Source organism: Rhincodon typus, chromosome 18 (genome assembly GCF_021869965.1).
Source record: "Rhincodon typus isolate 14 chromosome 18, sRhiTyp1.1, whole genome shotgun sequence".
Classification (NCBI taxonomy): Eukaryota; Metazoa; Chordata; class Chondrichthyes; order Orectolobiformes; family Rhincodontidae; genus Rhincodon; species Rhincodon typus.
In genome coordinates this window covers 45,323,109-45,340,780 of record NC_063349.1, presented here as the reverse complement: position 1 = coordinate 45,340,780, position 17,672 = coordinate 45,323,109, and the positions used below count along the sequence as shown (strand labels likewise).

The 17,672-nt window shown below is 39.6% G+C and overlaps 1 protein-coding gene across 1 annotated transcript in view; it reads right to left on the bottom strand.

Moving 5' to 3' along the window:
- Positions 1-63: 63 nt before the first annotated feature.
- The window catches only part of caps2 (calcyphosine 2), a 42,796-nt gene continuing 25,187 nt past the window's right edge, over positions 64-17,672 (bottom strand). The window contains exons 11-18 of the mRNA XM_020513634.2: positions 15,831-15,926; positions 13,844-13,937; positions 12,990-13,108; positions 10,061-10,128; positions 8,453-8,607; positions 6,458-6,577; positions 1,149-1,245; positions 64-354 (exon numbers count right to left, since the gene is read on the bottom strand). Of these exons, the coding sequence (XP_020369223.1) occupies positions 179-354; positions 1,149-1,245; positions 6,458-6,577; positions 8,453-8,607; positions 10,061-10,128; positions 12,990-13,108; positions 13,844-13,937; positions 15,831-15,926 (925 nt within the window). The 3' untranslated portion in view covers positions 64-178. The remainder of the gene's footprint in view (positions 355-1,148; positions 1,246-6,457; positions 6,578-8,452; positions 8,608-10,060; positions 10,129-12,989; positions 13,109-13,843; positions 13,938-15,830; positions 15,927-17,672) is intronic.

Here is a 17,672-nt window from a genome sequence, read left to right as displayed (position 1 = left end):
TATTATTATAAAACCTAATAATATCTGCACCTTGACTGAAAATCTAAAGCTCCTCATAATAACACAAGGCATTCTTCACAACAATAAACTTTAACACATTTTTGTAAAATGCACATTGATGGAAAATAGCTTGCACAGAAATAATGAACGTTCCAGTTTTGCCTTAAGTTCTGCTGTCTCACAATGCCCAACAATTCCTCATTATGTTAGCGAAATCTTCATCATTTGCAACTTCAAGGCTGAGCCCCTCATAATAAGCTTCAAATTCACTGTAGGTGACTTCTCCGGAGTTGATGCAGTTCTCCTGTAATGTGTCCAGAAATGATGTTCGAATTTGCTGCTCTGAGCATTCTCCTGCAACATGATTGTAAAGGTAATGATTTTGGCCAGAAGCCAGGAGACATTTGGGGAGAAACTGAGAACTGGGCGGTAGGCAAAAACCTGATGTCTTCCCACACCATGCCGGATCTAGATGATGATAGGCTCCCCCTCAAGATTTCTTACCATCCCTGGTGATGCCTCCAGCATCAATGAAGCCAAAATGGATGGTTGGATAGAGCAAAATAACCAAAATAGAGCATCCCATTGCTTCAGTACCACAATACATTGAGGTTCTAAATTGCCTTCCAAAACCATTGGTGATAGGGACACCACCTCAGATGGTGGTGAATGTGGAATTCTCTACAACAAAAGGCTGGAGGCCAAGTTACTGAATTTATTTAAGAAATAAAAAGATAGATCTCTGACACTAAAGGTAACATGAGGTATGGGGTGAGACCACAAGTATAGCGTTGAGGAAGAGAATCAGCTATGGCCACAAGGAATGGTGGAGCAGGCTCGATGGGCCAAATGGCATGCTGCTACTCCTATTTTCTATATTTCTGTGATCTTATTGAATGGTAGAGCAAGCCAGAAGGTGGAATGACCAATTCTTGCTCCTCATACATATGTACATAAGACCAGGCAGCAGCTCAATTTTCTGGTGGGTCTAATTTTTGTTGATGGTCTAATTTATCCAATGTTGGCCAAGGCATTCTTGACTCAATTGTAGAATCAACTGTAGATATAAGAAACTCATTCCATTATCTGTAAAATGTAACATTGAGTAATTACTTGCAAAAAAAAAGTACATCATGACCATTGATTACCTGATAAGACTTTAGGGTGTTTCCTTCCATTGTAGAACTTGCTAATGACATTCACAGAAACACTACCCGTTTTATTTGGATCGAGCTTCATATAGGCCTGTGAAGATAAATACTGATTTAACTAAACAAAATGATAAAAGCTACAATACCATGTTATCCAAAGCAAACAGCTTTAATTTTTTTATATTAAAAACTGTGTGTCAAATACACTACTGTCACACTTCATTACTGACACAGCTTAATCATAAAGTGGTTTCATCAGGGCAAATGCAAGAATGGAAAATTTCAAAGAGCATACAACCAATCAGCATCCTTTTCTTGTGGAGTTTAAATTGTTGTGATCATTCCAAATTTGGCATTCTTGCACTTATCCTAATGAGTGCAAGATGGAAAGCTTCAGTAACATCTCTCTCTTCAGCAAGATTCAAGTTCTGTGCTAGCAAGCAGCTGTTAATCTGCAGTTACTTCACCAAAGCACAATTGAGCTCTGAGTGACACCCAAACTGTCTGCTGATTGCAAATTAATCTCCTGGTCTTAAAGAGGCAATCATGATTTAAACATATACTGTAATATATCAATTATAGCAGTAGCCCAGTTGTCACAAAGTCACTTCAAAAAAAAAGAGAAAGTTTCCAAAACTTGCCTGCTGGAAGGAGTGAATGATGCTCAACTCTGGTGACAACAGCAGTCCCCAGTGATGCTCAGCTGTGATGGTCCATGAACTAGCCAGACTAGACATAGATATAGCAGCCCTGAGTAAGGTCCACTTCTCAGAGCAAGGCAGCCTGAAAGAATACGACGCTGGCTGTACCCTCTATTAGTTCACCTCAAAGTGAACAATGCCTCCTCTATGTCAGTCAGAAAATGACTATCAATAAACTTTCAATAAGCCACTTTGAATGCATCTTGTCCCTGCACCTCCCATTCCAAGGCCAGCATCTGCAATTCTCATCACCATTTCTGCTCCAATCCTGAAAGCTAACCCAGCTAAATAAAAGGCAGGTTTTATGCATCTCCGTTAACTCATTCAGAATAACCCCCTAAGGTCAAAAATGTTATCTTTGACAATTTTAAAGCCACAGGTGGCTGTGGCAGCTTGGCATGGAAGGGAGTGCTCAGAAACTGTAACGAAAATGGACATTTACTCTTGGGACTTTGTGCAGGAAACAAGCTGTCCAAACCCAATACTTTATTTCAACAAAAAGGTTTCTTCAAGACTACATGGATGCATCCCCTCTCCAAACACCAAGATTTGGTCTGAAGGACATCCTGTACACTGGATTCATGCTGAGTGTCAAGCAGACCACCAGCTTGTTTGCTCAAAGCTGAACTTCCATCACAGGAATAGAAACCCAAAGTAATTTTGAATCAACAGCCTGAAAAACTTATCTTGCAGAGATAGATATTGGGCAACGTAACAGACCAGACAGGACAACCTAAACTCACTGCTGATTCCACTCCAGGTGAACTCTAAGAAGTCAAAGTTGCTGGATACTTCCAATGAGGTCATCAGATTCAACACCAATAAGAACAGGGACTGGTGCGATAGAAATACCAACTGAAATCAGAAATCTGCAAAAAAAAAAATTAAAAGCTCAGCTTATCATGCTCTCCGGGCTCAGCTCACTAGCCAGGAGAAAAAGGCAGCCAACCATCAAGTACGCAGCACCTTTCAGTGTCAACTGAGGAACACTCAAAACAAGTGGTGGATTGCACTAGTGGAAAACGCTCAACCTTTTTGACATTCTGTTGTTGGGTGTGGTTGACGGCAGTGTCATGCACTGTGCACTAAGTGCTGAAGAATGTTTCAAAGTTCTCCAACCAGTGATCAAGACTGACACCTTATCAGTGTGTAGTCTCTTGCCATAGGTGCTCCTTGGGGGATTTGGGTTACGCAGCCCATTTCTCTGCAAATTGGCGATTTCATTTGCCATAGTCAGATTTTAGTGCTTCTTATTGTCGGTGCATTGAGTATAGGAGTTGGGAAGTCATGTTGCAGCTGTACAGGACATTGATTAGGCCACTTTTTGAATACTGCATTCAATTCTGGTCTCCCTGCTATAGGAAAGATGTCATGAAACTTGGAAGGGTTCAGAAAAGATTTATGAGGATATTGCCAGGGTTGGAGGGTTTGAGCCATAGGGAGAGGCTGAATTGCCTGAGACAATTTTCCCTGGAGTGCCAGAGGCTGCAATGGGACCTTATAAAAGTTTATAAAATCATGAAGGGCATAGATAGAGTGAATAGTCAAGGTCTTTTCTCCAGGGTAGGGGAGTACAAAACTAGAGGGCATTTATTTAGGGTGAGAGAGGAAAGATTTAAAAGGAACCTAAGGGGCAAAGTTCTTAAAGAGGGTGGTGTGTGTATGGAAATGAGCTGCCAGAGGAGGTGGTGGAGGCAGGTACAATTACAACATTTAAAAGGCAGCTGGATGGGTATATGAATAGGAAGGATTTAGAAAAAATGGACCAAATGCTGGCAAATGGGACTAGATTAATTTAGAATATCTGGTCGGAATGGATGAGTTGGACCAAAGGATCTGTTTCCGTGATGTACATCTCTATGACTCTGTTGTCAATATCATTGATATCAGCAATCAAGACTTGCTGGGAAAGAGCATGATTGAACAGGATGTTTGTATCTCTGTTATCATTACATTATACATTAACAAAGATAAAATCAGATTGCTTCAACTACCATGGTAGCACCCATCTGTCTTTTGCTGGGAAGATCCTGACTTGAAAACATTAGAGCAAGCTCATGGCTCCATGATTGAAGAAAACCTCCTAAACAGCCGATATGGTTTTGCTGCAAATAGAGGCACTAGAGATGCAGTATTTAGACTTTGTGATAAATAGAAGGCCATGAGCAAAACAAAGGCCATTTTAACAGACCTCAACCCATTTATCATTGTGAGCAGAGATGAACTCAGGAACATTTCTTGAAAAACTTGGATGCCTTCCAAGGTTTCATGAAAATCAGTGTGGACATTCCAAGCACAACTCGAGTCCCTTTCAAAACTGCATTGGTATAAATCAAGGATGTGTGCTTGCCTGGACCTTAATCACCATCTTTTTCAACACAATGTTGCAGGAGGCAACAGTAGATTTGAAGAAAGGAGCTATTGCATGATCCAAGATTGATGGAAGCCATTTCAAATCTAAGTGTCTTCAAGCTTACACACAGTCAAAGGGAAAACTGGGTCACAGTCAGACTTGCAATCTTTAACAACTCAAGACCACAAGACCATAGAAGTAGGAGCAGAATTAGGTCTTTTGGCCCATCAAATTTGCTCTGCTAATCACTTCTTTTAATATCCTAGGATACAGTCTAATCAGGTTCAGGGGGCGTATTTGCCTTTGGCCACATAGTTTCCCTATTACGTTATCGCTAATGATAATATTGTATTTATTTCCTTTTCCCCTTTCGCCCTTTGATTATTGATTACTTTTGAAATGCTATTAGTGTTTTCCATTGTGAAGGTTGATGTAAAGTATTTATTTAACTTCTCTGCCATTTCCTGGTTTCCCATTACTATTTCCACAGCTGTGTTCTCCAAGTGGCCCAAGTACACTTTTGCTTCTCCTTTTCTTTTTATCCATTAAAAAAACTCCTATTTCCTAATTTATTATGAAAAATTTATTTTCTCCCTCTTTTGGGTTACCTTTGGGTTGATTTTTAACTTTTCCTAATCTTCTGGTTTACCACTAATTTTTGCCACATTGTATATTCTTTTCTTTCAATTAGATGCTATCCTTTGTTAACAGAGTTGGTTTATCCCCTTCCTAAAATCCTTCCTCACAAGAAAACATCTCTGTTGCAAGTCATGATCTGTGTTCTTAAACTTCTGCCACTGTTCAGCAACCATCTCTTCTGCTAAACTCCTGAAGTCCACTTTAGCCAACTTTGCCCTGATTCATATGTAATTATCTTTATTTAAGTTTAGCACAGTTCTTTCTGACCCATATTTCTCACTTCAAAATGAATGCTAAATCCATGTTATGATCACTATTTCCTGGGGGATATTTTCCTCCAAGATCATTTATTAACCTGTCTCATTACACATTACCATTTCCAAATGGCTTAATCTCTAGTTGGACACAGAACATGTGTTCTCATTTGTCCAAGGTGGCACAGATCTTAAGACTTAAAATCAGTTTAAATAAAACTGAAGTCCTGCATCAGCCTGCACTCCAAGAAGCATATGAAGGAAGCCGGGCTGATTTACCTACCTATCAATTTAATTTGGTGCCAGCATTGAAAAGGAGGTGGACAATAGGTGTTCTGAAGCAAACAGTGTATGTTACAGAATCTGCAAATACATATGGAGGAACCGCAGCCCTAGAGCACAGATTTTAAGCCAAATGAGGAATACAACCTTCCTTAAATCTTCATTCATGAGGAAACGCCAGCAGGTATCAATTATCAAAGTAATTTATCTCAAAATTATAATGGAGAAAGTCTTTAGCTGATTGGCATTATTCTCAACTCGGACTCAGAAAATCCCGGAATCAAACTATACTCCAGATATCTCAGCGAATGGAGACCAGAGGTGCATACTGGGGTGTTGGGCTGACATGAGATGATTTCTGTAACATATGGGTAGAGATACCATAAAACGCCTCCTGCCATATAGAACTAACCACCCATTGGTTGGTTTATACCAGGGTTGTGGCGATGGAAGAGATTTTCAGGTCACACCTGTCAGACTGTTAACCAGGTAGTTTAAAAGAGATTTCAGTTCTTTGGCTATTAAACATCCCACTTGATCTTGTCAAATCCAACAGCATTGGTGTTATATCATCGTACAATTTAAAATAATTCACATTGAATCTTGCTAACAAGAGAGACAAGTTGCCAAAGCTTAACACCTTGCACCCATTAGGACAAATGCAAGAGTGCCAAATTTCAAAAGATCATAACAACTTATTCAAACAAAGTAAAGGATGCTGACTGGTTGGCAAATTGACTGATTGGCCGAGGCATTGTCATGGAGAATGCTACAAGGAATTCATTTTGTTTGCATTAAGCTTCTCCTGATCCAGTTCTGCAGCCCATTACTGTGCAAATTGGCAATTTCATTTGCCATCAACATAGCAAATTTATGACACTTCAGAATGACTTTATCATCTGTGGATTATTGGGGCATCTCAAATGCAAAATGGATCAGATGAACGCAAATCTTTATTATGAAAAAAGATTATTGTTATAGGTTATTTATGAACAGAATCTTGACTTAGACCCATGTTTATTGTCCATCCCTTACAGCATATCAATAGTGTAACACTGAGCAAGATAACTGTCTTACTTTCCTAACGAACGCTTTACGATACTCATTCATTTCTCCAATGACGACTTGAATAAACTGGTAATAATCTATTTCACCATCACCATCCTGGTCGAGTAGAAGCCATACAGACTCAAAGTCCTATAAAAAGAAACAACATTTACAGTGCATGCTACGGTTTTAAACGTCCTCATTTCCAATACGCTAAATAATGCAGTTTTGGAGCTAGTTTCCAGAATTCCAGTGGATAACAAAATAAATTCACCTCCAGATGAGGAATTCAATTAAACAATTTATTATTTGTTAGTGTCAAAGTAAATCTTTTAGATCATTTAGTAGATTGTTTTGCACTTTAAAATTTGAAAAGCTCTGGTCAGTTTTTCAGGCCGCACCAATGTTTATATTAATAAACTAACAAAGTTTCAGAATTCAACTATACCTTCATAGCAAGCATTGTTGTTGTTTTAATTTACAACTTGAAATTTGAAAACTGATTTCATCCTTTTGAACTGAAGCTACCTGTTCAATGAGAAGCATCTCATGATTTAGGAGTCGGTGTCTGGCAAATGATTTGCAAGAAATGTATGAGTGATTCGACAGCTATACACACACAACAATAGCAAGTAAATCACAATATGTTGGAAGAATGGGTATATGACCAAGAGAACACAATTCAAATCCCAGTCTGGCCATTTAAGTGTTTGAATTCAGTCTTGGAAACATGGAAATAAAGAGCTGCTACTAGTAAAAACATTGCAAAGAACCCAACTGGTTCAAGAAAACGTCCTTTAAAGAAGGAAACCTGTCACTGTTATCGAGGTGGCCTATTCATGACTAAAGTTTTACAATAATTGAGATTTACTCTAGTTTTACAATAATTGGGGTCGACTCTCTTCTTTTTACTGAAATGGCATTCCAAGCTCTTCCATATATATCAAATCTTGTGGAAAAGTTTAGGTATGGTCTATAAATGCCAGTTTTGCTTATGAAACTAATATCATGTGAATGTGTTTAAAAGAATGTGCTTTTATATTTCAATATAGCATTTAATCTTTCCAGTTTTACAATGCAGCAGCATTACATTCACCTTTTGAGCTCATAAAGAAACACTGGTATCTCCCTCCATAAACATGAGATCACCTAAAATTCTGCTGGCAAGTGCCAATTACCAATCAATTTTGTGTTCACTTACTGACAAAGGCATCCTATCTGGCAATGGACTAGATTTTGACATGCGTGTATTCATTTTCAAATCCCCCCATGGCCTTGTCCCTTTCCTCTCTATAATCTTCCCCAAAGTATCTGTGCTCCTATATAGTACCCCTGATTTTCTTTGCTTTACCCCTAGCGGCCATGCCAACAGCTGTCTCGACCTTCTCCAATTTAGTAGACACTGTTTTAGTTCCACTTTCTGCAGGACATCACCTCCACACTGATTATGCCCGTGAAAATATTTGACCAAACCAGTGGGGAGACAATGGCCTAGTAGTATTATCGCTAGACTATTAATCCTGAAATTTAGCTAATGTTCTGGGGACCCGGGTTCAAATCCTGCCATGGTGAAATTATGAATTCAATAAAGAATCTGGAATTAAGGGTCTAATGATGACTATGAAACCACTGTCAGGAAAAAAACCCATCTGGATTCCCTTATGTACTTTATGGAAGGAAGAACTGCCAGATATCCATCCATATCTGGTCTGGTCTACATGTGTCTCCTAACTCCTTAACTAATGTGACTCTTAACTCCCTCTGGGTAATTAGGGACGGGCAGTAAATGCCAGAGATGTCCATGTCACATGAGTGAATAAAAAAAGTTCCCACCATAATTTTTTACTTCTCTCACTCCAACTTTAAAACGTTCCTTAAAGCCTACAGCTTTGACCAAACTGTGGGTCATCTGTCCTTACAGCTCCTTATGAAGCTCAGCGTCAAATATCTGTTTTAAATATTCTAAAGTGCTTCAATTAAGTTGGAAGTGCAGAATAAATATGAGGGGTTGTTGTTTGTTCTGACCTTGTCAGCTAGCTCCAAGTGGAACTCCTTCAGACCCTGTTTTAGTTCCACTTTCGACAGCGAACCACCTCCACACTGTTCATGCCGGTGAAAAAATTTCACCAAACCAGTCATCGTGCGAACCCCTCTCTTCACAAGCTTTTCCTTCATCAGTCCTTATTTTTGAGCAAGAAAAAGAAAGTTCAATTTGAAATTGTGTGTGCAATAGATGATTATTTTCTGTTTCAATTTAATTTATCAAGAATACTTGCAGCTCAGAAGTTGCGAATCACAAGTCATATGGTTGAAAGGCTTAATTGCTAACCTGGGTTGCTTGGTTAGGCCCCAACAAGAATCTTTGTAACCACAACAGAGAGGTCAACTAAGGATCAGCAAACTGCTCGTAACAGTTAAGGCACAGGTTAGATCTAGTGGAGTGTTACAGTTCACTCGGTGTCTGAGTTGCAGGAGCAGCATGTATTTTTCACGTACTTCGTGGCCTGAAACTTTGGATAGTGATGATAGAAGCTCCAAAGTTCTTTCCAAACATTGGCTGACAATGACTCTCTCTCGATCTTACCACTGCTGTTGGTGTGTGTTGGAGCACTGGGAGGTTGATGCTCAACCTGCTTGGCTACTTTATGAACGCACCTTCCTATGTCATCAAGTCCGGAGGTGGAATTGGAATTCAAACCCGGAGTTTCTCAGTCAGAAACAAAGACACTGCCTACTATTCATGAGACTTCAGATCTTGTAGTCACATCAATTCCATTCTGGAAGCAGTCCAGAAAAGGTTCAATAGGTTGATCCCAAGTATGGAGGGTCTGTCTTATGAGGAGAGGTTGAGTGGGTGGGGCATATACTCATTGGAATTTAGAAGAATGAGAGGAGACCTCATTGAAACACAAGATTTTTAGGGTCTTGACAGGTAGATATGGAGAGGTTGTTTCCATTTATTGGAGGGACGAGGACCAAGGGCATAATCTCAGACGAAGGATCTGCCCATTTAAGACAGAAATGAGGAGCAATTTGCTTGAGCAATTCAGAAAGCCAAGAACTTGACAGTCTGCAGTGGGGTTTCATAGCCTTTTTACTGTCACAACACCACAATATGCAAAATATTCCTTAAGATTGGTTAAATTCTTCCTAGATGATGAAGCTAGCCAAAAGGCAATGATTGGTTATTTATGGGGAAAAAAATTGAACATGCATCTGAGTAAATGTAGTAAATATAATAAAAACAGGAAGTATTGGAGAAATTCAGCAGGTCTGGCATCATCCGTCGAGAGAGAAATATAGTTAACAATAAGTGCAATATAACCCTTCTTCAGAACATATTCTAAATCACAGTCATGTCAAGCTCAAAACATTAACTGTGTTTCTTTCTCCATAGATGCTGCTAGGGCTGAGCTGTTGTGGATCTCCAGTATTTTCTGGTTTTACTTCATATTTACAGCATACACATTATTTTGCTTTCATAATTAAAAGGGTTTTAGTTTGATAAAAATAAACACTATATTTACAAGCTATTGAATATAAAAGATAACAGCTAATGATCATTGCAGATAATTCAGTTTGGATATAGAAATTTACTGTTTTTGCATCATGAGTGTACCCTTTGACTTTCACCTTGCACAGATAGAATGGTATTTCTGTCATCAATCTCTTGTTGAGTGAAAGCTGGATTGCTGCCAGTTCTGTAGCAAATTAAGAGAAAAAAAATTGTATTTTAAAATCAATCAAAAACAGACTGCAGTATACATTTGTAATGGTACCTGCAGTTCAAAATGATTCTTCGTATTTTAGCACACATTTTCTCTCTCCAGGTACATGCTCTGGATTATAGGTGGGGAAGTCTGTAACAGGTCTGGCAGTACATGTGGAGAGGGATTGAGGGCGAGGGGGACAACACTGGTTCTTTCAGAAAACTTCTTTGGAGTTCTGAAGAAGAGTCATTATTGGATATGAAATGTTAACTCTCTTTCACCCTCCACAGATGCTGCCAGATTTGCGGAGATTCTCCAGCACTTTGTTGTTTTTAAATTTTGATCTTCAGCATCCACAGTAATTTGATTTTTTTTGTACACTTCTGTATCGGTGCTTGTTATGTTTGGCAAGATCCTGCAGTGGTTTGCCACTGCCTTCTCAGGATAGCTGGCCAGGAATCTCCTGTTCTTACCACCTGCCAATGGTGTGTGTGTTGAAAGGACTTACCAGTTGATACTCAATCTGAATCATACAGTCATAGAGATTTTGCAGCACAGAACAAGGCCCTTCAGGCCATCATGGCCGTGCTTAAACATCTATCTATTCTAATCCAATTTCCCAGCACTTGGCCTGTAGCCAAGTGCTGTTTCAAGTGCTCATCTAAATAGAGCTCCCACCTTTACCACCTTTTCGGCAGTGAGTTCTAGAAATCCACAATCCTTTGTGTGAAAAGTGTTTTACCCCCATTTTCCCTCTAAACCTGCTGCTTCTTACCTTAAAGCTGTGCCCCTGGTTATTGACCCCTCTACTAAGAGGAAAAACGTTTGCCTATCTAGCCTGTCAATTACACTCAGAATTTTGTACATCACAATCAAGTCCCCTTCAACCTTCTCTGCCCTGAGGAAAACAACCCCAGCCTATCTAGATTTTCTTCATACGTGAATCGCTCTAGTGCAGGCACCATCCTGATGAATCTCTTTTGTACCCTTTCTGTGCAATGATGTCCTTCCTGCAGTGATCAGAACTGCACACAGTACTCTAGCTGTGGCCTAACATTATATACAGCTCCATCATACCCTTCTTGATCTTGTATTCAATGCCTTGCCTAATAAGGGCAAGTATGCCTGCTTGAACACCTTATCCATATGTCCTGCTGTCTTCAAGATCTATGGACATGCACACGAAGGTCCCTTTGATCCTCTGTGCTTTCTAGTGTCCTACCATCAAACTTTTCCTCCCTTGTCTCATCAGTACACCAAAAATGCATTATCTTTTCAAGATTAAATTCCATTTACCTCTGTTCAGGCCATCTGACTGACCCATCTTTATGGTTCTATGGTGTTTGGATGTATCATAAATGCACCTTCTGTGACCGTCAAGTCCTAGAGTGGGACTTGAACCCGTAGCTTCTGACTCAGGGTAGCCTCCCACTCCACCAATAAGATCTCCCATATGCTAGCTACTAAATGTAATAGTAATCCTCACTACGAGTGCTTCTTTTAGAGTTAACAGTGTGGAGCTCATCTCTTTTGAATTTTTTTCGTGGGAGTTTTCATGTCCCACCCCATCATCTCTTGAGAACGTGTAAGCCACCTTCTTGATGCGCTGCAGTCAAAGCAGTATAGGCACACCCATGGAGTTTTTTCCTCAACCAGGTTAATGCAACTCTGACCTAATACTGGATTTCAGAGGGAAAAAATCAACCACATCACTGTGATTCTGCAACCACATATAGGCCAGACAGGGTAAACATGGCAGATTTCTCCCCTGAAGGACATTAGTGTACCAGATGGATTTTTACAATATTTGAGGATAGCTTTTACAATAATTTGATCAATTTATGATTATTAATTAGACTATCATCTTATTCCATACTTATTAACTTATTGAATTATAACTTCTCCAGCTGCATTAGTCTGGCCTAGTAATCCAGAAGCCCAGTAACATTACAATTGTGTTACCAGGGTCAAATCTGACTTCTGCAGCACCGTGGCTTGGTTTTCTACATTAAAAACACAATATAACACAAGTGAACCTGAGCATCCTATTTAACTCCAAGATGAGTTTCAAACCCCATATTCACTATCAAGACTGCCTTCTTCCATCTGCATAGTATAACACAGGTATCCATGCTGAAATCCATATCTTTGCCTGACAATGTTGTGTTATGTGATGTGGTCAGCACACTTTTAAAAAAGTCACGCTCATGATACAATCATCACTCTACAGTATGTGACCCGAGCGCTTAAAGATCTCATGTTCTATCTTATCTTGGACGATTTGAAGCATGACACTCTACTGGAAGTATGTTGTTACATACTAGTCTACTGGGAGTGTATTGTGACATACTAGCTTAGACACCAGGACACATCCATGCCAATGAAATGTACTGTACTCAGTATTAATTAGTTGTAATAAATATGTGCTGGATTTTTCAATACCACAATATCTTTGTCTAGTTTCTTACATTATGGGTGAAGTCACCTGAAGAAGGAGCAGCGCTCTGAAAGCTTGTGATTTCAAATGAATCTGTTGGACTCTAATGTGGTGTCATGTGACTTCTGACTTTGGGGTGTTTTACAGGGAGGTTTTAAGGAAAGCCTTCAAAAGGGAACAACTCTATCTAGACAGAGTTACTGTTGCAGCTCCATGACTCTTCAGTTGTGTGACAGAGAGCTTACCTATTTTGGTGATCAAATTTGGACTCTATCCTGGATAGAGTCATCTCCCCATTCTTAAGCCTTCTTAAAACCATCTGAGGAGTTCACTTTATCTATCGTCATGACTTATTACTCCTTTATTGAGTTTTTTAAAAAGGCTGGAGATAACAAGAGGTTCTTCAAATACTTACAGCAATGAGTGCTTTGCAATTTCATCAATTTCAATGATCCGTAAAATTAATAACCGTTTCTCTTGGATACTTGCTGGAAGACCAACATGCTGTGAAGTCAGGAAGGTTAGATTTGTACCCTGGCGCAGAAAATAAAGGAATTTAAAAAGTTAACACCTTATACACAAAACAAGGTGCAACCCTAGAAAACAAGGTGTAGAGCTGGATGAACACAGCAGGCCAAACAGCATCAGAGGAGCAGGAAAGCTGACGTTTCAGGTCTGGACCCCTCTTCTGCAACCCTATCAGTCTTCTCAGGTCAACCCAAAAGTCCCAATGACATAATTTTGAAGAGAGGTTATTCCAAATGTCCCGGCCTTTACTTCATGTTTCAACTCTTGTTGAAATAGATTAAATCACTATGATCACATTGTGAGAGCTTCCTGCATGCATTCAATGCTCCAGTTCCTGAGTCAAGATAGCCATGAAGTTTCAAATAAAGTGGCTGTAAAGTGTTTCAAGTTATGCCAGGAGCAGTTTAAGACTTTATTTCTTATTTAGCCTGGAGATGGAGCACTGTGCATATCTATGCAAACAACAGCAAGGCAATGGAAAAGATACAGTATGAAATCACTGGGATAGCACCAGGGATAACAGAGATTTTAAAAGTCACATAAGCCAAAATATGGAATTATCTGCCGTAAAACCATTGTTGAAGCAGTGATTATTTTCAAAGGGAACTGAACAGTTACTTGAAAAGAGAATTAGTATAAATACATTGCAGCATGAACTGGAAAAGGGGACATGACATTAGAATTATTGTAGAGGTGATAATCTGTTTCTGTGCTGTAACGTTCTGGAATTCTGTTACCTACCACATTGAAATCTCCAACATCATACTGTCTTCTCTTTCGCCTACCATGCTGATGACAGTAAATGCCCCTTTGAATGAATGGCAATGCTTTTGTCCTGAAAGAAAATCCCATTTTTACTTTAAGGAAGTCAAAGTTAAAGGAACACCATTATCAAAGCCGAGTCTAAATATACAGGTCGCTGCTAATTGCCAATACGTCTTTACATCCTTTGAGAAATGTTTCTACTTTTTAGGAATGCAAGATGAAGCCACACCCATTCTACATAACACAGTTCAAAGGGAACATGTGACAGATCAACTGTGTTTCTCTCTGTTACAGAAAAAAGTTGAAATTTTCTCTTTCTACTGCCAGAATCGCATGTGAGACAATCTGTTTTACTGACTTTGCCTTGCCAAGGATGTATTTATGGGATGTTACTGTATTGGAACAGTTGTTGATTAGTAGGTAAATAACATATTATTCTGGTAAGTTTCCTAATAGAGTTAAGTTATTCAAATTCTTCTTTCTTTTGTTTGTATTTTAACTATAGAGGAGGAATAAAATATGTTTTCCTTAAAGCCAAGTAGTAGAACTAATTGAATTACATCTGGGACACAGCACCTTACACGTCTTTAAATAAGATAAAAGTTAAGGTCTGGGCTATCTCTTTGATTTTTTTGAAGGAGGTTTGGTCTGGTGCATAACAGACTTGGAGGAGAATACGCAAAAAAGGTCTTCCCACGCATTTGCTGCTTTTGCCCTTCTACGGCATCGCCACCTCTCCTGCTTGAAAATGGCTTGTTTTAATCATCATCTGAAGTGAGATAGGCCTAAATAGTGAAGATCGCCGTAAATTGTGAAGATCGACCTCATTATCCAAAGACAAATGAAAGGTGAATTGTTTGCCCAGGGCACATTATCACAGATTATTTTGAGCATTCAGCATGGTTTCTCCAGATAGGTGTGGTTCAGTCTCTTGCAGCTGTCTTTTGTGTTCAGCATTGGAAAAAAAACACTTGAATCAACTCTGGCTCAGTGCAGGCATGCTGTTCTCAGAGTTGCTGGAAAAGCTCAGCAGGTCGGGCAGCATCTGTGAGGGAAAAAACAGAGTTAACGTTTCGGGTCTGGTGACCCTGCCTTAGAAGATCTCCTCAGAAGTTTTGAGGAAGGGTCACCGGACCCAAAACTTTAACTCAGTTTTTCCCTTCACAGATGTTGCCTGATCTGCTGAGTTTTTCGAGCGACTTTGTTTTTGTTCCTGATTTACAGCATCCACAGTTCTTTCATTTTTTATGCTGTTTTCAGAGTCTGAATCTGCTTAGAGTGTTCTTCCAAGGAATCCAAGAGAAAATATGGGCTGAGACTGCAGTGCAGCACAGTGTGTGGGGAGCACTGTCAAATGTGCCAAGTTTCAGACGAGATGTTAAGCCAACAGCCTGTCTGCTGCCTGAAGTGATTGTAAAAGAGCACAAATCACAACTTTGAAGAGCAGGGGGGTCTCTCAGTCTCTTGGCCATCATTTATTACTGAATGTCAATCATTAATACAGATGTTAGAAATTGTTGCCAGGGCTCCCCAAAAACAATGCATGCACTTCAAAATTACTTAATTGGCTATGAAGTGTTTTGGGACATCCTAAGGTTGTGAAAGGTGCTAAATTGTATACAAAATATAAACTGTTTTTCCAGAAAAGTTTGAATCACAACAATCATGCCTACTCTATCAATTGTAGCAAGATATTTGATTGATGTGCAACTTCAGAATTTTTTCTAAAATGCAATCTCAGATATTTGTCTTGGATGAACATGTAAATCGCATAGGCCAAAAGGAGAAAAACAAACCAGATGCATCCCCAAACAGACTGAACTGGATCACCAACAATACAGATCAGACACACTAGTGCAACATCCAATCTGAGTTAAGAACATGAGAAATAGGAGGAGTTGATTATTCAGTATAATTGTGGCTCTAAATGTTTATTTACTGTGTCTGCTAGGAGGAGACATACCTGTTTTTCCCAAAGTGACGATGTTCATATACTGTAACAGACTTGTCAAATGCAAAGAAGAAACCAATTAGTTCTCTGCACGCATCCCGTCCATTCCTGTTTAAAGAAAGAGCGCATACAAAGTAGGCAGGTTCTTCAACCATGCAATGAGTATTCGAACATCGAACAAGAATATGCCATTTGGTCCTTCAAGCCTGCTCTGTCATTCAATCTGATCATGGTTGATCTCATTTTCACCCCAAGTCTACTTTCCTGAATACCTCCAATAATCTTTCATCCCCTTTGGCAATGCAAGAATCTATCTACACATGCCTTAAATTTTATAAGGATTCTACATTCGTTCCCTTTTGAGGAAGGGGATTCCAAAGACTCTCAACTCACACAAAACAAATCTCCTCAGCTGTGTTAAATGGGTCCCCTCTTATACTTGAACTATGGCCCTTAGTTCTAGATTCTCCCACAAGAGAAAACACTTTGCTTTTACATTTACCCAGTTAAGTTCCCTCAGGATCTTATATGTTTCAATTAAGTTAACTGTGACTCTTCTAAACGGCAGAGGATACAGGCTAAGCCTGTCTAGCCTACCCTCATAAGACAATCTGCTCATTCCAGATATTAGTCAGATACAGATACAGCACAGAAATAGACCCTTCAATCCAATTCATCCATGCCAACCAGATACCCAATCTGACCTAGTCCCATTTATCAGCATTTGGCTCATATCCCTCTAAACCCTTCCTATTCAAATACCCATCCAAATGCCTTTTAAATGTTGTAATAGTACCCATCTCCACCACTTGCTCTGGCAGCTCGTTCCATTCACACACCACCCTCTGCTTGAAATGTTTCCCGTTTCAACTTAGACCTACGCCTTCTAGTTTTGAACCCCCCCTTCCCTAGGAAAATGACCTTTGCTATTCACCTTATCTATGCTCCTGATGATCTTGTAAACCTCTATAAAGGTCACCCATCAACCTCCTAGGCTCCAGTGAAAATAGTCCCAGCCTATCCAGCCTCTCCTTATAATGCAAACCCTCCAGTCCTGGCAACTTGCTGGTAAATCTTTTCTGAGCCCTCTCCAATTTAATAATATCCTTCCTATAGCAGGGTGACCAGAACTGTACACACTATTCCAAAAGTGGCCTCACCAAAGTCCTATACAACCTCAACATGACGTCCCAACTCCTATACTCAATGGTCTAAGCAATGAAGGTGAATGTGTTAAATGCCTTCTTAACCACCCTGTCTACCTGTGACACAAATTTCAAAGAACTATGTCCCTCAACCTCTAGTTCTCGCTGTTTGACACCACCCAGGGCCCTAACATTAACTGTATAAATCCTGCCCTTGTTCATTTTATCTAAATGTAATACCTGACATTTATTCAAATCAAACTCCATCTGCCACTCCTCAGCCCATTGGCCGAATTGATCAAGATCCTTTTGTAACCTTAGATAACCTTCTTCACTGTTAACTATTCCACCAATTTTGGTGTCATCCGCAAACCTACTAACCATACCTCCTAAATTCTCATCCAAATTGTTTATATAAGTAACAAACAATAGTAAACCTAGCACTGATCCCTGCGGAACACCACTGGTCACAGGGCTCCAGTCTGCAAAACAACCATCCACCAGCACCCTCTGTCTCCTACCGTCAAGCTAATTCTGTATCCAATTGGCAACCTCTCCCTGAATTCCATGTGATCTAACTTGACTAACCAGTCTACCATGCAGAACCTTGTCAAAGGCTTTACTAAAGTCCATGTAGACAACATCTACTGCTCTGCCCTCATCTAGCTTTTTGGTCACATCCTCAAAAAAATTCAATCAACTTTGTGAG